Below are 21539 nucleotides of genomic sequence, written 5' to 3'. Positions count from 1 at the left end.
TGACTTACTCAAAAACACCGTCAAGGATGAAAACCCATCATTATGGGAAAATCCACTCAAATCAGGTTTTAAACCTAAGACCATAAAATCTCATATCTTAACTATAACCTTGTGTCATTGTATTTTAGAGCATTTATATATGGAGGTTCGTATAATGCATTTATTTGTATTATATAAAAACAATCATGAATAGGAAACAAAAAGAAGATTATATGATCATTCTGTGTATCATATTTAATATGTTATAGGATTATTTGGTAATCTCTACATTATTAAGTGATGAGTACATCGATGTGGTGGATCAAGGAGGTGGTGCGTGAGTTGCAGACTGAGGGTTATGAAGAAAAGTGAATGGATAAAGGGGACAGAATGCTTGTTGAGCATTACTTTAAAACTTACTGGTTAAAAGGTTTACAAACTGATTCAGGTCTATTATTTTAGTGAACCAAACACATTTAATGATAACTGATTCAAATGTAACATGTTAATAGAATGATTAATATGGTACAAAACATTTCCTTAATATTCCAAAATTAAAGAATGTACGCTGTGTTTGGATAGTTAAAAGTAACTATCCCAATTAAAAGAAAGAAACAAAAGTTATATTTTGTAGATACCGGTGTCCGAGGTTGCGTATTTGCATCGTTATTTGCTACGTTGCTTTATTGGGTTCATAATTTCAAAATAACTATGCGACACATCGTACTAGCTTTAATATTTTTATTTGTAGTGATCGTCATTGTTTCTCTCATTATATTTTCCAACTTTTAAAATACAACTATACTATTTCAAAAGTCTATTTGTTATGTTATGTCGAATATATGTAGGACTAGTGAGATTTATTTATCATAATTTGTCATGCAATAAAACACAATATATGCGTCAGACATAAAATAGTATTAATAATAGTGATACTTGATCAAATAAACCTTTACAAACATATAGTTGCTAGTCACTACTTAGATACATGCGGTGAATAAGGTTTATTGGATTTTAATAATCCTTATTAACTGGTATTGGCCAATAATAATACATATTTATTTTATCGCCACTAGTGATTACAATTTTCAAAAGGTTGCCCCTCAATGGCCCCCCGTTAAAAATGACTTAACGACGTTATATTTTTTTTCGAATTTTAAACTAACTTTTTTGGGCTTTTGATAGGAAGGATAATACGAATCGATTGATGAAAAACTTAACTCGAAACGATGATCCAAACGACTTGATTTTTGCTTCAATTCGTGTGTTTGAACTTCCAATTAACAAAAATCAAGTCGTTTGGATCAACGTTTCGAGTTAAATTTTACATCAATCAATTCGTATTCTCCTTACTATCAAAAACCCTAAAAAATTAGTTTGAAATTCGGAAAAACAGTATAACGTCGTTAAATCGTTTTTAACGGGGGACCACTAGGGGGGCAACTTTTTGAAATTTTGGATCGTCAGTGGCGATAAAATGAATAAGGATTATTATCGAACAATACCAGTTAACAGTGATTATTAAAATCCAATAAACCAGTGAAAAATAATGATATGTGTTTTGCATTAAAGTGTGAGAGTAAAACCCAATAAGAAACTTGATGTTTCTCTTTATCCATCCATTGTACATGATATTTCATTACGAATATTATTTCTCATTACAATTTTTATTTCAAACACAACACTTTAAGCATCAAAATACTATTCATCTTAACTTAACTTAAGATATTTTTCAATTTGTTGTTGGGTGGTTGTTAAATATAACACAAATAGTAAATTGTTAATCACACATGGTTATATATGTGTAATATTAGTTACAAAATAAGTGTTAAGAGTCATAGATGCTCCAACAATCCACGTCTGGGTCACTCTCAACAATTAAATCGTGAACTTTTATGACATGGTTAATATCTTATAATAATGTTCGAAATGGTTATGAACATTAGTGAAAAATTATAACCGCTTAATCTCGTTCAAAACATCCCATTTTGTTGAAATATATACATAATTTAATTCAAAGTCAAACACGTGATTCGAATAATTGTTTTCTTATTATTTGATTTTTGTTGTTTATATGATGATGGAATGATGGTCCGTTGTTGAGATCATGAAAGGAATTATGTTGTTGGGCATGAAGCCGGAAGTAGCCAAGACCATGGAGTTAAATGTTTGACTATATTTGTAGGTCTTAGAAAGTTGAGGCTCTTTAAGCTAACACTTAAACTTGGAAGCCTTAACGAGCATTTTCTTGACTTTCCTTTGTCAAAAGAACGTTAACGAAGAAATAAGTACGGATTCCTCAACCACGTAAAAGGATTTTTCCTAAATTATCTCTTCTCCAACGGCACTCGGGAATGATCTTGTGACTATAAAGGTTGTGCTTTCCATATAAAAAGAGAGGAAGAACCATCACAATGTAGTCTTTAATCCTTTTGTTATTATTAGGGTTTCATCCTGATTTGTTTTCTATAATCCGTATGAATTTATTTGTAGTTTGATTATTTGAAATAAAGAAGCTTTTGATTACATGTTTATGAAACGTTTCTTTCTTGTAGAAGTACCTTTTTACAAATGATTAAGAGCATGGCAAATGGATCGGTTTAAGGGGGGGGGGGGGGGGGGGAGGGGATGAGGTAATTGAGTTCTTTACTATGAACTTCTAAAACTGCGTGGTTTGAATGGGGAAGGAGGAAATAGGTGAGAGGGCGTCTCATTCGGATTTACATATATGATATGAGAGAGAGAGAGAGAGAGAGTAAGGCGAGTAATACTTGGGCAAGTGAGAGAGGGCGTTGACGTACTCATCTTTAATCTCACCCAGACCATCCAAAAATAAGGATGGAGTGAATGATACGACACATAATGATGCAAACGAGTTGAACCGCTCGCGAGTTACTCGATATTAGATTGATAAAAAGAACTCGAAACGAGCTGAGCCCACGCCTCAAATAAAGTTCGTTTAGTTATCTTGTATTAATTTTTACTACTCTGGACTTCTATGTATTAATTTCACACTCCACAACCGAACTCGAGCCTAACTTTAGCATGTTTAAGAACCTTGCTCGATGATAGGCGTGCAAACAAGCCGAAACACTCTTAAGATACCCGAAATCATTTCGTTAAATGTTTGAATTAAACCAAACTTACACCAAAACTCATTTAATAAACGAGCCCGAGCCTGACCCCGAGCTTCACCTTTCTTATAGCTTCACCTTCTTATATAAAGTTCAACTATACACACTACTTAACCGATAATATTATAGGCTTTAAAATAAAACCTGTCATCTACAACCATTAAGCACCAACAATGGCGACATCTTTCAGCTACACACCAAAACTCACAACCACTCTCTCATCTTCAACTCTCCAAACCTTACTACGCAACCACAAGTTCTCAATACTCAACCGTTATCCATTCATAACCACACCTCAATTACCTTCAACCACAAAAGCCCTAGGGTTTCTATCCAGTACCAGCCGTCAAGCCGCGATTAGGTCGCGCCGGTTTGTCACCAGAGCTGAGTCGGCTAACGGCGCCGAGCCGAGAACCTATGACTTTGACTTGTTTACTATCGGCGCCGGTAGTGGCGGCGTTAGGGCTTCGCGGTTTGCGGCTAATTTTGGCGCCTCGGTTGCTGTTTGTGAGCTGCCGTTTGCGACTATATCGTCTGAGACTACTGGCAGTGTTGGTGGAACGTAAGTTGTTATTATTATTATTATTATTATTGTTGTTGTTGTTGTTTAATTATGAATTGAATTACAGTTAGGTGTTATTATTATTATCATTATTATTATATTGTATAATTTAATTATGAATTGAATTACAGTTAGGTATTATTATTGTTATTATTATTACAGTTAGGGTTGTTATGGTATGGAATTAGTGATATTTAAATAGACGTGAAATGATGCTGGATTTGTTAGGTTTATGAAGCTTAGAAACAACGCAATTCGTGTGACTAGGGCTGTAAATGAATTGAACCAAACCGGTTCTTGTTCATGTTTGTATGTAGGTGTGCATACGAGTTGAGCTACTCGAACTTGCGAGCTACTCGAACTTGCGAGCCTATCTTTTTTGAGCTCGAGCCGAACCTAAGCCTCAGGCTCGAGCATTGTATGGGAAGCTCGTCGAGTCTTAACGAGCCTTGTGTATTTTTAAGTTTGACTTCTTTTGGACTTCTATATTTTAAATTCACACTGCAAAGCCGAGGACACAAGCTTGAATGAGCTCCCGAGCTTAGTCTCGTTTGAGGTTTAAATCGAATCACAGCTAGGTGTTATTACGGAATTAACAGTATTCGGATAGATGCAAACTGGTATTGGATCTATTAGGTTTATGACGCTTAAAAACAACAGAATATTAGTGACTAGGGTTGTAAATGAACTGAACAAATCCGACAAGTGAATGGTTCACGAACACACACGAACAGAAGACAAATGGGCACAAACAATGTTTATGTGATTTGGCTAACCGAGAATGGTCAATGCCAACAGTTTGGTCATGCTACCAAGTTTATGTTGGTTTTTTTAACGTTCATATTCATATGTTAATTTGCATATAGAGTAATCTCATACTACTCATATATATTTTGTTTTCTAGTTAATAACTCTGATTAAATCTCTATGGTAAAATTAGAAAAGCCATTAAAGAAGATTAAAAACCTTTGATGAACAAACATAAACAAGCAAACATTAACGAACATAAATGGATGTAAAAGAACACATTATCGACCGCTCACAATTGAACGAACATAACCTCTGTTCTTGTTTGTTCATTTAGTTAATCAAACGAAATTCCTTGTTCATGTTCTTTAATTTATTAAACGAATGAACATACATGTACCTCTTGTCGAGCAGTTCACGAACGTTCAGTTCAGTTACAGCCCTACGAGTGACTATGCTAGTTTATGGTGAATTTAACCATATATCACTGATGTAATTGATTATTTGTATTTATATATGGTGGCATGAATATTTTAATCTGAAGACAAACTAATATTTGGAATGAAGGTGCGTGCTTCGTGGATGTGTACCGAAGAAACTGCTTGTGTTTGCATCTAAATATTCTCATGAGTTTGAGGAGAGCCTTGGTTTTGGATGGTCGTACAACTCTGAACCAACCCATGATTGGAGCACTTTAATGGCTAATAAGAATGCTGAGTTGCAACGGCTGACTGGAATCTACAAAAACATTTTAAATAATGCAGGTGTCAAATTGATTGAAGGACCCGAAAGGTTATGCTCTTTACCTTTTAAATTACTTTTCGATTTTTGTTTTTGTGACTACGTTTAGAAGAATGTTTTGTGTAAATGTTTATGTTTGTAAGAAACCAAAATTATCTCCAAGATTTTGTTATCATGAGTTTTAAGTTGTGAGTTTGAGTATGATATTTTCACAGTTTTGCACAAATGGTGAACAAAAAGAACACCTGTTGACTATTTTGACTTTGTTGAGTTTGATTTTGAGTCATGAATTTCTGTTTGTTAAAACTCACGTGTGTTTCGTTTTAGCCATCACACTTTCTTTTGCATTTAGAATTTTGGATTATTAAAAGATGACTTTGGGTCATTTTGTAATTGGTAACTGCGATTTTTCTGTATGAACTTTTACAATGTATATAAATCTAACATTTTTAGAAATAACATTTGCATCTTTATAAAACAACGTTATCATTTTCGACAGCCGGTTACAGAATGTTACAAACGGTATACAAAGCCATCTATAATGACTCAAGTGTAAAAAACTAGTATGACTAAAACAGCAGAAATGTGAAAGCATCTTGTTTTATTATGGAAAAACCTGAATTTTTGTTTATTTTTTTACTTTAATTTTACCATGTCAATAAAAATATGTTGCATTCTTGTGAAATGAATTTTGATCATGTTGTGCAATGAAAAATTACAATTCACTAGACTGTTTCATTCACAAAAGAATGTAGATATAAAATAAGACATACTAAAGCTTCATTATGTTTTAAGAGACATTTATTTAACGTTTATTTTGTATATTTTTCAAGCAGATCGTCGACCCACACACAGTGGATGTTGATGGGAAACTCTACACTGCAAGAAACATTTTAGTTTCAGTTGGTGGACGCCCATTCATTCCAGATATTCCTGGAAAAGAATACGTGATAGATTCGGATGCCGCTCTTGATTTGCCATCAAAACCTACAAAAATTGCAATCGTTGGTGGTGGTTATATTGCGCTTGAGTTTGCTGGTATTTTTAACGGTTTGCAAAGTGATGTACATGTTTTTATTCGTCAAAAGCAGGTTTTACGTGGGTTTGATGAAGAGGTGAGAAATTTCAAACAAGACTTATACGGTATATAAGAGAGAGTCGATTTTTCAAACTTACATATTTGGCTTTTCATTACAAACAAACCAATATTCTTGCAAAAATGCAAATGAAAGTTGGCCTCTCAATAATATAATTATCTTGTAGTTTATGAGAGCTATTGTGTTTAAAAAAGTAACCTTTTGACCTAAACAGATTAGAGACTTTGTAGCTGAACAGATGTCATTAAAAGGGATTGAGTTCCACACGGAGGAATCGCCGCAAGCGGTTATCAAATCTTCAGATGGGTCATTATCCTTAAAAACTAATAAGGGAACAATTGACGGCTTCTCACATGTTATGTTTGCCACAGGACGCAAGGCCAACACAAAGGTACTTCTTTTTTCAAGTAAAATATGAAACAAATAACCGTTGTATTGTTTGTTGCATCTTGAAACTACGTTTTTTTTTTTGTAATTTTGTCTTCGTTCAATATTGCAGAATTTGGGATTGGAGACTGTTGGTGTGAAACTGGACAAAAATGGAGCAATACTGGTATGTTTATATTTTTGACCTTTTGTGGTCTGTATATAATATATATATGTTTGTGGGTCATTTTTCATATTATTTCTTAACTCATATCTTTGATGATGTATAGGTTGATGAATATTCACGTTCATCGGTTCCATCCATCTGGGCAGTTGGAGATGTTACTGATAGAATGAATCTGACTCCTGTTGCTTTGATGGAAGGTGGCGCATTAGCCAAAACCCTTTTTGCAAATGAACCCACAAAACCCGATTTTAGGTAATTTTTGACTTTCAACTTGACCAATTGTATAGAATATGTGCCTCGTGGCTGACTATTTTATTGTTTTGCAGGGCTATACCTTCTGCAGTATTTTCTCAACCACCAATCGGTCAAGTCGGTCTTAATGAGCAACAGGTGACACTCATTATATTTGATTTATTTGACAGTTTGACCTGTTAGGAGATAAAACACAACCAGAATCGGCCTGTTTAAGTAAACGGATCGAAATTTCATCTTTGAATTTGGTATTTACATTACTAGTTCATACATAAATTGCAGGCAATAGAAGAATATGGTGACATCGATGTTTATACAGCAAACTTTAGGCCCTTAAAAGCTACTTTATCAGGCCTTCCGGATAGAGTTTTCATGAAACTTGTAGTGTCTGCAAAAACGAACCAAGTGGTTGGGTTACACGTGTGGTGAAGATTCTGCAGAAATTGTTCAGGTTGGTTACAAGTTACATCTTCTGTTTGCATTCTTGTTTTTTCCTTCTTTTATTTTATGGTCTAATTTATGATAATCAAATTATAGGGATTTGCTGTTGCTATCAAAGCTGGGTTGACCAAGGCGCAGTTTGACTCGACAGTTGGTGTTCATCCTACATCAGCAGAGGAATTTGTCACCATGAGGACACCCACAAGGAAAATTAGAAATTCTTCGTCTGGGGTATGATATTTATCGATGCTTTCTGACTTTTTAAGTAAATATAGATTAAATGACCAAAGAGGACATTTTTTTTTGCTCAAAGCGTTGTATAATTATTAAAATGATATATTTTTTAAAATCATATATGACACACTAAGCGTTTCATTTATAAAGAAATTTATATAAATCACCTAACTGAAAATGAAAATCTATTCAGGGTAAGACAGATTCTGAGGCCAAAGCCGCTGCAGGAGTTTAACAAGAGACGAGTCAGCTGATTGCATTGCAATGCTTATAAGGTAATAAACAGTTACATTTTAACCAAAACCTGTTTTGATCCGTTACCCTGTTGGGCTCATCTCGCCACCTCTACTTTAAATTATCATCGTGTTCTTGAATGTATACAATTCATATGCTTATATCTCATTTCCATGACAAAAATTCGCAATAGGTAATTGGTTAAGCACAAACTCCTACAGGTGAGCGCCTTAATATGTGAGCGGAGATGTTTTTGTTGACATGAAGAGGCGTGGTCATATTCCAAGATCTACTGATGAAGGTCAACTATATTTCACAATGTTATTACTTTTAGTGACTCGTTTATTGGTTGAAACTAGTACATACACGTGTATTTATTATTTTTCGTGATTAAAGATATAGCAGATGCATGTTATGTTCATGGACTATTTTTGTGGTTAAGTTACTGATAGGTTTTCGTCGGTTTTTTATTTCAATAAATCATCTTATATACAATCTTCATCAGTTTAATAGTTTATTATAAACTCATTAGGCTTCCCGCTAGAGCTAGGTGGAAATAAGACCCAACGTAGTGAGGCGCCATCCACCTCAAAAGCGGCCCATAGCCACCGCCCTCCGGGGCGCTTTGGAGGGGGTGGGCGCTTCATACACATCGCCGAGTGGGGGGATGTGGTTGGGGGGGGGTGTGGAATGTGACTGGTAGGTTTGTTTTTTGTTTATTTTGATAATAAAACAATAATGGAGTAATGATTTAAAGGGGCTCCATCCACTGCATTCATTCTAGTCAAAAATTCCATATGCTGACGTGGCGTCAAATGTCGCACAATGTCCACAAAGGGGCTTCATTCACTACACGTGGTCTAATGATAAAAGGCTAAAGGCCAAACCAGTTTATTTTTACCCGAGTAAAATTAAAAGCAACTAATTTGGAGCTAATTTTATTTTAACATCACTACTACAAATGTCCAGTCACAAATATACAAGGCTATATGTAGTGGGCGCTGGTTAGGGGCGGGGGGCGGGGGCGGGGTTAGTTTGTCGCCGGCTTGTTTGAATAATAATATAATAATAATAATGTTACCGATGGGTAACGACTATATATATAAAAAAAATCAATTTAAAAACTTAATATAAATATCAAACCAATTAAACCATTTTCACCCTATCATACACAAACCCAAACATAAAATACCAATCATTTTTATTATTTTCATACTTCTTCAAACTCAATGAGTTCCCGGGATTCCACGAACGCTGCCAAGATTTGGGATCAATTAATCAACGAGAGTCGAATAATTCATCAGATTCATCGACAAGTGGCGGAAGAGCATTTAGAGGTCACGAACGCGGTTCGGGCCGTCGCCAATAACATGGTGTCCGGCTCTGCTCCATCTACGGCACCACGTATACGGTCATATATCCTTCGGGATCGTACGCAAGCGAAGGCTCGTTTGATGAAGGACTACTTCGACAACACACCTACATTTAACGACGCTATGTTTCGACGTCGTTTTCGGATGTCCAAGCGTTTATTTTTGCGCATCGTTGGAGATATGGAGCGGGAGTATGAATATTTTCAACAGAAACCCGACGCAAGAGGATATTTAGGATTCTCCGCCATCCAAAAGTGTACTTCGGCTCTACGCATCCTCGCATACGGCAACACGACCGATATCAATGACGAGTATTTAAAGATGGCTGAGAAAACAACGAGAGATGCGTTGGAGAATTTTTGTATCGGTAATATTTAAATTGTTTGTATTAACTATTGTTTTTAATATAAATATTGTTTAACAATTTATTTGTATATGGATAATACAATTATACTCTCGTCGTTATCTGAGAATTCCTACTACAAACGACCTGGCTCGCATATATGATGTACACGAAAGCAAACATTCTTTTCCAGGCATGATCGGGAGTATAGATTGCATGCATTGGGAGTGGACCAACTGTCCAACCGCATGGCGAGGTCAATACACTCGTGGTGACCATGGAGTGCCAACGGTTAGTCTTCAAGCCATTGTTCACACGACCTCTGGATTTGGTCAGCCTACTTCGGCTCAGTCGGGTCCAACAACGACATAAACGTTCTCAACGCGTCACCCGTGTTAGAGTATTACATCGACCGTAGCATACCGGTCTTACCGTTTTATGTCAACGATACCTTCTATCGTCACGGATACTATTTGGGAGATGGGATATATCCAGAGTACTCGATCATCGTCAAGACGTTTCAAGACCCTATCGAAGAAAAAAGAAATTATTTTAAGAAGAAGCTAGAGTCTGCGAGAAAGGACGTTGGCAAAAATGAGCAAAAATGAGCGATGTGAAAAACCCTTGTTGTGTATGGACGTTGGCAAAAATGAGCGATGCCATGTATACGTGTATCATATTACATAATATGATTTTAGAAGACGAGGGAAAACAATATGTCAACACTATATACCAGGAAGCGTTCCAGAACAGTTCCCTGAACCAACCCAAGACCAACGAACGTATAACATTCACCAGCTCACATCAAGTGATATACATAACCAACTGAAGGCGGATTTGGTTCAACACGTGTGGGATAATCGTCCGGTTGAGGACGAAGACGAGGAGGAGGACGAAGACGAGGACGGGGACGAAGACGAAGATGAAGACGAATAGATTAGTTTTTTTATTTGTATTTTTATATGTATTTTGTTGTGGTGTGTTTTTTTATTATAATTTATTTTTATTATTTGTGTGTTTTATTTTAGTTTTATGTATTTTTTTATTTATTTTTTAATTTTAATACATTTTTATTTAATTAATTTAATTATAAAAAGAAAATAATAAAAAAGACACCGTGAGCCTAACTTGTAGCCCCTACACCATTACACCCCAAAAACAAATTCACACTCTTTGCTGACTGGACGCCACGTGTCACAATTCGCCTTCAATTATAACCCTCCACTACACATGGCCTTATACAACTTCTGAATGTACACTTTTACACGCTCCAAGGGCAAAACATGAATTATGACAAACAAAGAAAAGGAACATCACATCACATCTCGTGCTTATCAACTAAAAAAGTGCTAGGTCATTCGACACAACAAAATACTATGTCACAACATCTACGAAAATAATGTAAGAAAAAAAATAGATCATTTGACACCAAGCCGATCAATTTATAATTGAGTCGATTAAATAATTTATTTCGAGCTGGTTATAACATCACTACAAATCTCCAATCACAATAGTTACATAATTACATTTTAAATTCTTTTAAATTAAGAGTTAATTTAAAATAAATGTGTTTTATTAGTTTTTTAAATTGAACGACCAACAAATCCTTCATAAAAGCTACTGGTTAAATTTACCTTATCAAGATATGAGTTCTGATGCAGGAAAAGCCCTCACCTAAGGCCAACGCTCGTGAACATTCACCCGAAGACACACCAACATTGTAAGGTAAAATCAGCTCAGGTCAATGATCGAACCAACGATCGTCGCGTATTCGCCTAGTCTTCTATCTTCACCTGCTTTCGTCGAAACTAAATGATAGGGACATGAATTGAACCTGAGTTGCATCACATGGAACACAAAGTCTATTTCTTACCACTCTACCAGCAACTTATTGACATATATAATAGAGATTTTAATTAAAGACAATTTGGTTTTTAATAATCCCAAATTAATGCAGTTGGCCAATAATAATCCAAACTTTGAAAATAGTTGTCACTTGTACCAACTTTCACACTATTTGTTTTCATTGAGCATCCGTTAAAAAAAACTTAACGACGTTAAGTTTTTTTCAAATTTTAAACTGATATTTTAGAACTTTTGATCGAAACGAGGATACGAGTCGATTGATGTAAGACTTACCTCTAAATGGTGGTCCAAACGACTAAAATATGCTTCAATTCCGGTGTTTAAACTTTTAATTAACAAAAATCAAACTGTTTGAAGCTCCTTTTCGAGTTAAGTTTTACATCAGTCAATTCATATTGTCTTCTTATCAAAAGTCCTAAAACATCAATTTGAAATATGAAAAAGACTTAACGTTGTTACATTTTTTCTAACAGAGGTCCAATAAAAACAAATAATGTGAAAGTTTAGACCAGTAACAACATTATCAGCTAACTGCAATAAGTTGAGATTATTAAAATACAATTTCATTAATTAAATAATAGATACATATATAGATTTTTATATGGCTACACTTTTGGACGCTCCAAGGGCAAAACAGGAATTATGTAGAAGTGAACAATTGGTACTAGTGGTGTTGGAAAAAAACTGGTTTGGAACTGATTATGTAGAAACTGGTTTGGAACTAATTGATAATGTAGGTTAGGAACCGATTTATAATTTTCTTTATCGAAACTGGCTTGAAACTGTTTATGTAGAAACCAGTTTGAAACTGATTGAAATCGTAGGTTCGGAACTGCAACCGTTTTCAAAGTGGTTAACCGAACCGAAACCAGCTAGAACTGGCCAAAAACTGATTGTGAACTGAATTGAAAACGATCTTAAACCAGTTAAGAAACCGTTTTCAACCCGAAACTTAACTGATGATAAACTGGTTTTAACTTTTGTTTACTAGACTGAACTGGTTTAGGGTTTGAAACCAGTTTGTGCACCTCTATTGGCATTAAACGGAGAATTTGAACTAGTTAATTTGTTATTAATATTTGGGGTTAAAATTAATTTATGGTGGAAATTGTAATTTGAGTGGTGTATTTTGTTTGCAGTGATATGGATTCAACTATGCTGGCCTGCATTGCGTTTGCTTGCCCTAATCTTGAATCTCTGGAGATTGTTATGTGTGAAGGCTCGATCAATCGGATTACAGGGTATCTTTACTAACTTATACATGGTGTTATGTTTGTTATATTGAACAAATGCTTGATTGTTGAGCTTGAACTTGATGATTTGTGATGAATCAGGTTTAAATTTATCTGCATTGCATTTGGATTTGCAGATTGTATTATTAAGGCTTTTTCACTTAGGACTTTGTTAGCATTACTATTTATGAATGCACTTTGATACCTATGCTAAGATCATTTTTATAAGCATTTAACAGTTAATACACATGTGAATTAGCTAAATGTGATTGAGTTGAGCACTTGAGCTGCACTTTAAAGTTTGTGTTTCCATTGATAAAGATTTAATGTTTTGTTGTTCATAATTAACATTAGTTTTTGCAACCTGATTTATTTTATCAGTTTTCACCATTCTAATAGTTTATATGATTTGTTATTGGCATGCAATAAAGAAATCTATTCTCTGTGAGTGTTACTTTATCAATATACATGATTTTAGCTATTTTTAGGGTTGAATTTGCTACCCAATTGCAACTTCAGATGATGGCTACAACATTTTTGCTTGCTACAATTAATTGATATAAACAATTATATGCCTTTAAATCTGACTTTGTTTATTTTAGGGATGAATTGGGACGTTTTGTTGCTGACAAACGTTGTCTCACAACTCTTAAAATGGAGGGGTGCTCTAATCTTGGATCTTTTGTTCTCTGCTCCAACACACTCTCCACTCTCTGGCTTTCAGATCTTCATTCACTTTCAAAGATGGTATACATCTTTGACGTTTTTATTATGCTTTATGATAGCTATTCAATAACCTTGTAATCATGTTTGGTGCTTATGCTTATGTTCATTTTATCTTGATTAGGTTTTCAATGTCCCAAATTTGAACGAGATATCTCTTGATTTTACCCGTCAAGAGAATGATAGCACTGATCTTACCTCAATGATGGATGGTCTTGGAATAACCTGCCCTAAATTACAAAATATTCACATTGCTTCTCTTCAGCTTTCCCATTCTGTTGTGCTTTCTCTCACTGCTGCAAATTTAAGGTATTCCAAGTGGCACTTTTGTTGTATTTGTGTCTAAAGTAGGTGTAATTGAGCTGAGCCTGAGCTCAACTAGGCTCAAGCTTGGCTTGTGATTAGTTTTTTTAAGCTTGAGCTTGGTCTGGGCATGTTCATTATTATTTAATTAATCTAATACATTTTTAGATAATTTTTTATATATTTTTTCTAATTATAATTTTTATATGTACCATAATGTATATTAGTTAATTTTTTTTATCGTAATGTGAACTATTAAACTGGCATACTTTTTTTCTATGTTTGTTTTTTTATATATTTTGTAATTTTACACATATTGATAGAAAGACAAAACTCAATTTTTAGCTTACATATAATGCAAAATCTTAATAAATTAGAGAATTCATAGTATAATATGTATTATTTTTTGTTTTTTTAAGTCTGTGTTTTCAATATGTTTTTAAATGTTATTTATACACACACCATTGTAAACTATATTAAAATTTGAAGATTATTTTGGGCGTGCCAAATGAGTTGCACAGCTGACCAGATTAGCTGCTGCTGGCTTGGGCTTCGCTTGCTTATAAACGTGTTTTTTGAGTGAGATGCGAGTTATTTTAACAGCTCTACTTATATTGCATTTGTAACAAAAGAGTTTTATGGAATGCTTGAATGTTTTTCATATACACATGCCCTATTGATTGCATTGTAGGGGCTTGCGCATGCTATCACTTGTACTTGGATCAGAAATAACAGATGCATCAGTTGCAGCAATTTCCAAATGCTACTCAAATCTAGAACTACTTGATCTCAGCGGGTAAGTTGTATATATTTGCATATATCATGAGTAATATCTAAATTTATAACCATTCATTCATTAAATGTGTTTTCATGAATTGCAGGTCTAGCATAAGCGACAGTGGTCTTGGGATTATCTGCAATGTATTCCCTGAGACACTAACAAGGCTCCTTGTTGCTCTATGTCCCAACATTACATCAAGTAATTTTTTAAAGCCATAATCTTAAACCTACTGTATGATAACTGTTTTTTTTAAGTTGATGACACTTAGCATTTGCTTTTGTTATCAATCACTCATCAGGTGGCATCCAGTTTGCAACCGCACAATTACCTCTATTGGAACTCATTGACTGTGGGATGACAATATGTGATGCAGACATACAATATGAGAAAAATAATTCAGAATTACAAGTATCTCCAAACAGCAAATTACATCTTATGCAACAGAAGCTGTTTATTAAACATGCCCGGTTGAAAAAGCTAAGCCTTTGGGGCTGCTCTGGCCTTGATGTAAGATCTGAAATTTTTATTATTATTCATTTTGTATTTTACATATTAATTATTCTGATTATCTGATTTTTTGCAGTCCTTGTATTTAAGCTGTCCAAATCTAAATGATCTGAATCTGAACTCGTGCAAAAATTTAGTTCCAGGTACATTTTCAGAAATTCTGACCAACATGATACTAGTATAATTATATAAGTAGATAATTTGAGTTTAATTTTAATTGCTTAATTTCAGAAAAATTAGTTCTTCAGTGCTCGAAGCTGGAACACGTGCATGCTGTCGGTTGTGAAGATGTGTTAATCCAAGCAGTTCAAACTCAGGTAAACTAATCTTTCTGTGATTCATTTTTAGCTTTCAAATTATATTTTGTCATCATCATCGTACTCAGTAAATCCCACCAATAGTAAGGCTATGGTAGGGTTTGAGGATGGTAAGATGTAGACAACCTTACCTCAACCCCGTAGGAATAGAGAGGCTGCTTTTGGTGAGACCCTCGACTTGATAATAGTTTTGCATCAAACCTTGGACGTGGGGCACGTAACACTCAACCATTGGCTGATCAGTGCATGCACCCTTGTCTTTCGGCTATCAACGCTACCACATGATGCATGATTAACTTTCCGTTGCTTTTAACGTTATTTTCACGAAATTAAAATAACATCAAAATTAGTGCACTTTTACTTTTGGACCCCCCCCCGGGGGGGGGAGCCCACGCATATACACATTATATGAGCACACTTCAAACAGGGCGTATTTCAAAGTGTATCAATATATACATTATATTATATTATGTAGTGATGATTATTAACTGAAAATATGTTGTAGGGACTAATATGTATATAAATAATGTTAAAAGCTAATAGTAATTTATCTAATAAGTTAAGAGGGGTGTATATTTAGTAAAAATGGTGTAAGAGGGGTATGTTTAGTAGCATCCTTTTTCAATATGTGCAACTCTAACAAATCATACCTAATTCGTCCCAAGTTAATTTGAGTTTCCTTCCTTTTAATAGTATGTGTCATATACTTGTTTCTTAATATATGTTTGAATTAATAATCCATAATTGATTTAGTATTAGATAAGTTGTATTAATGAACGTGTAGACAATTTAGTCTTCAAAGCTATATAAATAATGTTAAAAGCTAATAGTAATTTATCTAATAAGTTAAAAGGGTGTATATTTAGTAAAAATGGTGTAAGGAGGGTATGTTTAGTAGCACCCTTTTTCAATATGTGCAACTCTAACAAATCATACCTAATTCGTCCCAAGTTAATTTGAGTTTCCTTCCTTTTAATAGTATGTGTCATATAGTTGTTTCTTAATATATGTTTGAATTAATAATCCATCATTGATCTAGTATTAGATAAGTTGAATTATTGAACGTGTAGACAATTTAGTCTTCAAAGCTTCTTAAATTAATAAGTGTAACATCCTAATTTCGGTTTTATTAATAGAATAAATATCGTCTATTTTATAGTGGGTCGTTATCGGTTTAGAGAAATAGAATACGAGTTGGGCTAGTGTTGGGTTAAATGGATATGGATTATGGACTTGGATTATGAAAGAAAAAGGAAAGGACCATGGGCTTAAGCCCATGATCCAAAATTATATAAACCATTAATCCCTCATTTAATTCATTTTCACACATTCCACACACCACCCAAAACACACACTTAAGATTTCTCTCTAGTTCTTCCCTATCTACACCGAAACCAAGAAGGAAACCGAGTACCGACCCGAGGTAATACTAGTATGATGTTTCATTAGCTTAAACCCGTTAGATATAGTCACGAAACGACGAGCCGACACCATTAAACCGTTTAAGTCACGAGATCCGGATGGAATCGGGTATAAACCGAACCGATGGTGAGCTTAGGGGCCACCCTAGCTCAGATCTGGATCGAACGGGACAAAAAACGGTGAAAAAAGAGCTAAAACCCGTTTTTCCGGCAAATCGCGTTTTTCCGGCGGCTTTCCGGCAATGACGGCCCCGGAAAGGCGGCGCCGGAAAGTGGTACGAGGTTAAGGGGGAATTTCAGGGAATGTTCTGACATTCCTGACCTAACCCTAGTTCCCTACAAGAATATAGCGAATTAAAGGTGATTCGCTAGCTAGTTCGTCCATGGGAACATAGCGAACCGATTACAGTTCGTGTTCAATTCGTTAAGGGAAAGGGATGACGAATCACCATTGGTTCGTTATAGCCAGTTCGTTAGAAGAGAGAACGAATTAGATGGACTAATTCGTTATATGGACTAATTCGTTATGTGGACTGATTCGCTAAGAGTTCAATTCGTCATAGGGTTCAATTCGCTAACCAGATCAAACGAATAAGGTCTGATTCGTTATAAGGTAACGAATGGGTTCATTCGTTATGAACCCCATTCGTTAAAGGACTGGGACGAATTAGAAGTTTAACATAATGACAGAATGGTCCATGGACTTAGAAAATAATGATTTAATTACAAATAAGCCCTTGAACTTTTAAGTAACATATTATTTAATTACAAATAAGCCCTTGAACTTTTAAGCTCGACCCCAGCCAGGGGCTCTGTCCCTTGGACCCTGCTAGGGGCTGCCGCCCCAAGACCCCGCTGCCAGGGGCGCTGCCCCCGGACCCCTGTTCGTTGTGGGTAGTAGCTAAGACTAGAAAGATGATATGAGTAGTGATAGTTAATTGATACATGTAAATATTATACAGTTAGCCGTGCACAGCTCAAGAAGGGAATAACGATTAACGGAGAGCGTAACAGGATCCGGGTGAGTTTCTAGTCCCATTTATGTGTTATGTTTTCGGGGCTGTGTGCATACTAACTCAATATGTTTGTTAATACGCTTATCCTAAGAGATAAGTGTATGCCTTATGTGAATAATGTGAAATGTATGAATGATTGCTTGATGGTACGTGAACGATCTTCGGATATTGCACGTACTGTCAGGTTGTAACGCTATATATAAGGTAAGTATGATATGTATGCTTATGTGTATGAACGTGATAAAGTTAATAAAAGAAGGAAAGGATGGTTGTATGGTTGTATGGTTATGAAAAGGGTACCGAGCCCTAATAATACTCGAGGTATGATGTATGGTTGTATGGTAACGAAGAGGGAATCGAACCCTACTAATATTCGAGAACTAGGGAACCGAACCCTACTAATATTCGAGGAAAGAGGGTACCGAGCCCTAATAATACTCGAGGAAGGAGGGTAGCGGGCCCTAATAATACTCGAGGAAGGAGGGTACCGAGCCCTAATAATACTCGAGGAATGTAGGGCGTAATGCTCTATATAACGTAAGATATGAAAGCAAGTTAGTACAAAAGAAAGTATGAAAGTATGAATGAAAGAATATAAGTTTGTGTGTATTGTATAATGTATGATTAACTAGAACTCACTCAGCGTAGCTGACTTTTAGTATGCACGCAGGTGAGTAGGATGAGGCAGCTCGCTTAAGGAGACACGTGGCGTTGAATAAGAGACTGGCATCGGAAGGCTCAGGGCGTGTTATGTTTTAATTACTTAGTTTTCGAAAGACAAGTTGGTTGTTTAAGACAAGTTTTGAATTGTTATGAAATGTTTTATTAAAGTTTTTTTATATTCCGCGAATGTTTTTAATTAACTCTGATATTTAGAACTGCGTTTATGAGTAAATCCAACACGAAAATAGGGCTACCGGTAACGGGGCCTTACAATAAGTGGGTTGTGTATGTGTAGAGATGCAGAAAAAACCCGAATCCAGAATCGGACCCCAAAAAAATCCCGGAACTGGTTTTTTTGATACCTGGGTTTTTAATACCCGAACCTGTACCCGACCCAACCCGTAGAGTACAGACACAGAGTGCATTTTAGTACCAAAACACGTACCGGAACCGGACCCGATTTGTACCCGGTAATACCCGAAAACCGAAACCGGTTCCATACCCAGATTCAGGTTTTTCCAATACCCGAAATCGGGTTTTTCAAATGCCCGATCAATACCTGAAAAATACCTAAAAATACCACTAAAAAGTGCAACCCCTTAAAAAATCAAATCTATACCCGGAAAATACCCAAAAACCCCAAAAATAGGGCTTTTTCAATACCCGAAAATAGGGTATTAAGATACCGGTTTTAGAATACCCGACCCAAACCCGATACATAGGGTATGACTTTTTAAAGGTAATACCCAGAACCGAACCTGGCCCGGCCAATACCCGATATTCAAATACTCGGGTATATCCGAACCCGATTTGTGCACCTCTATGTATGTGGTCCAAACATACTTTGGTACGGGCTTTTAGTTGAGAGCCCATGGACTTTACTCAATGGTCCATACTGACCCAAATTAATTTGACCAATTACCAACACCCGTTACACACTTTCTACCCCAACAGCCAACTTACATGCATGTTTCGGTCGTAATTTTGTTCAAGTGTTTGGACCACTCTATTGACAACAAATGGCCACCACGAGTCCACGACCGCGTACATCATCGGTCAGCACCAACCATGTCCCATCTGTGTTCGTGCATGTTTTCGTCTTTATTGGTATGAATTTAGGTGTTATGGAAAAGCAAATTTTACATTGATGGGTACTTAAAACCATAAATCTTAGTCTTATAAGAAGAAGTTATTAATTCACTATGGGATGTGTTTAATATAAAGTACCCACCAATTTGTTGTCTAAACTCCTAAAACATTTGAACGAGCATTATTACTTATTAGTTATTACCCACAAATTTGCTTTGGAAAGATCAATATAAATTTGAGTTCAATGATATTCGTTTCAAAAAATAATAATAACACGAACACAAAAGATGTTATGATGGTTTTAAATAAAAAATTATTTTAGGATGGTTTTGACATAAGGTGTAAACGATGTAAGCCAGCTCTCCTAAGCTCGAGCTATGTTCAGACTCGGATCCTTTATTATATAGGTATTTTTATATTCATTTATAATTTTGTATAACATAATGTATATTATTTAGCTATTTTAACATTGCTAATATATAATTATATATATATATATATATAAGAGAACCCTTTGTAAATTGAGAACTTTGAGAACCATTTTGGACCACTAAAAACACCTTTAAAAAAATATTTAAAAAAATCATAAAACAAAAAATAATAAAAATTTTAAAAAAGTAAAAAAAACCAAAATTCTTATATTTCATTCCGGTTTCATTAAAAAAATAAAAAATAAAATTAAAAAAACGTCGTATTATACACATATGTATAATTTTATATAATCTTTAGTTACGTAATATACACATATGTATAGTATCATTTATCTTAAATTATACACATGTGTACAAAAAAAACATGTAAATGTACATATATGTATATATTATATATATGTGTATATAATTTAGCTAAACCGAGTTTTTTTTATGAAACCGGATGATAAAATAGGAATTTTGGTTTTTTTACTTTTTTGATTTTTTTGTTTTTTTTATTTTATGATTTTTTTTATTTTTGGGTTTTTTGTAGTCTAAAATGGTTCTCATAGTTCTCAATTTAAGAAATGTTCTCTCATGATCCTGATCCTATATATATATATATATATATATATATATATATATTAAATACATATGTAGAGAAATACACACAAAACCAAATGAAATAATATGAATTAGCATGCAATAGAATGGGTTAATCTATCGACTGCGTCTGTGATTGCAGAATGGAATAACAGAGGAGCGACACGCGTAATCCCCAGGTGGCAATACAAAGACGCTGTAGGTGGTTGTAACTTGCGCATTAAAAGTTGTTGCAGTAGAACAGTAAGTAACTGAGTGTAGGAAGCAACTTCATAATTAATATATATATAATATGACATTAATATTTGCAAGCTAGTTTATTAATGTTTTCTAAGATACTCGAAACCTGATTAACTCAACTCGAAAAAACTTAAACCCGAATTAACCGAACCTGAAAACCCGTGAGAGATTCGAGTTGGGTTTCGAGTCAAAATTTAAAACTCTAAAACTTAAAGAACTGACCCGAAAAACCCGAAACCCAACACCCTTAATCCCAAACTATATAAAACCGTCAACATGGACCGCTATAAATCGATATAGAATAATATTACTGATAAAAAAAATTTAAAAAAAAAACATTTTTCACGAGTGGGTCCCACCAATCAGAGTCCACACATGGACAATGTCACCATCTTTCCCAGACAAAACGTGGGCCCACACCACATGGTATTCTCCCCACTCAGGTGGTCCATGATCCAACGTTGATGCCTCAAACAACTCATCACAGCCGTTGATATTCATCCCCACACACAGGCTGTGTATGCTCCCTGCACCGGATCCACACCAACTTGTCTTCTATTCTTAAAAGCTTTTGACTTTGATGTACACTTGTCGGGTGTGCTGTCAGATTCATCCACAAACAGAATAATCATGTCCCATTTCTAATATTTTATTATTATTATTATTGGAAAACGGACC

General features: G+C 35.0%; 1 protein-coding gene and 1 pseudogene across 2 annotated transcripts; both read left to right on the top strand.

Moving 5' to 3' along the window:
• Positions 1-3184: 3184 nt before the first annotated feature.
• On the top strand, positions 3185-8422 carry LOC143574796 (glutathione reductase, chloroplastic-like; annotated as a pseudogene). Its single transcript, XR_013142657.1, has 11 exons — positions 3185-3675; positions 4990-5213; positions 5998-6278; positions 6475-6651; positions 6760-6813; positions 6917-7065; positions 7140-7203; positions 7348-7516; positions 7603-7737; positions 7934-8015; positions 8168-8422. The product of XR_013142657.1 is annotated as a glutathione reductase, chloroplastic-like (transcript).
• Positions 8423-12537: 4115 nt separating this feature from the next.
• Positions 12538-15480, top strand: LOC143574813 (F-box/LRR-repeat protein 17-like). The gene is made up of 8 exons (XM_077059336.1): positions 12538-12797; positions 13391-13535; positions 13636-13820; positions 14506-14610; positions 14696-14793; positions 14894-15102; positions 15179-15245; positions 15334-15480. The coding sequence occupies exons 1-8, from the start codon at positions 12700-12702 to the stop codon at positions 15426-15428; spliced, it is 1002 nt and encodes a 333-aa protein (XP_076915451.1). The 5' UTR covers positions 12538-12699; the 3' UTR covers positions 15429-15480.
• Positions 15481-21539: the final 6059 nt, after the last annotated feature.

This window comes from Bidens hawaiensis, unplaced genomic scaffold (genome assembly GCF_021521415.1).
Source record: "Bidens hawaiensis isolate Kalapana, Puna unplaced genomic scaffold, B.hawaiensis_p1.1 tig00027112_1, whole genome shotgun sequence".
Classification (NCBI taxonomy): domain Eukaryota; kingdom Viridiplantae; phylum Streptophyta; class Magnoliopsida; order Asterales; family Asteraceae; genus Bidens; species Bidens hawaiensis.
This window is presented reverse-complemented; position numbering and strand designations above follow the sequence as displayed.

Excerpts from the sequence above, each read along its gene's own strand:
- LOC143574813 (XM_077059336.1), top strand. The coding sequence starts at position 12,700 with ATGGATTCAACTATGCTGGCCTGCATTGCGTTTGCTTGCCCTAATCTT. Across the intron at positions 12,798-13,390 it reads TCGATCAATCGGATTACAGG|GGATGAATTGGGACGTTTTG; the intron begins GTATCTTTACTA and ends TGTTTATTTTAG. Across the intron at positions 13,821-14,505 it reads CTCACTGCTGCAAATTTAAG|GGGCTTGCGCATGCTATCAC; the intron begins GTATTCCAAGTG and ends ATTGCATTGTAG.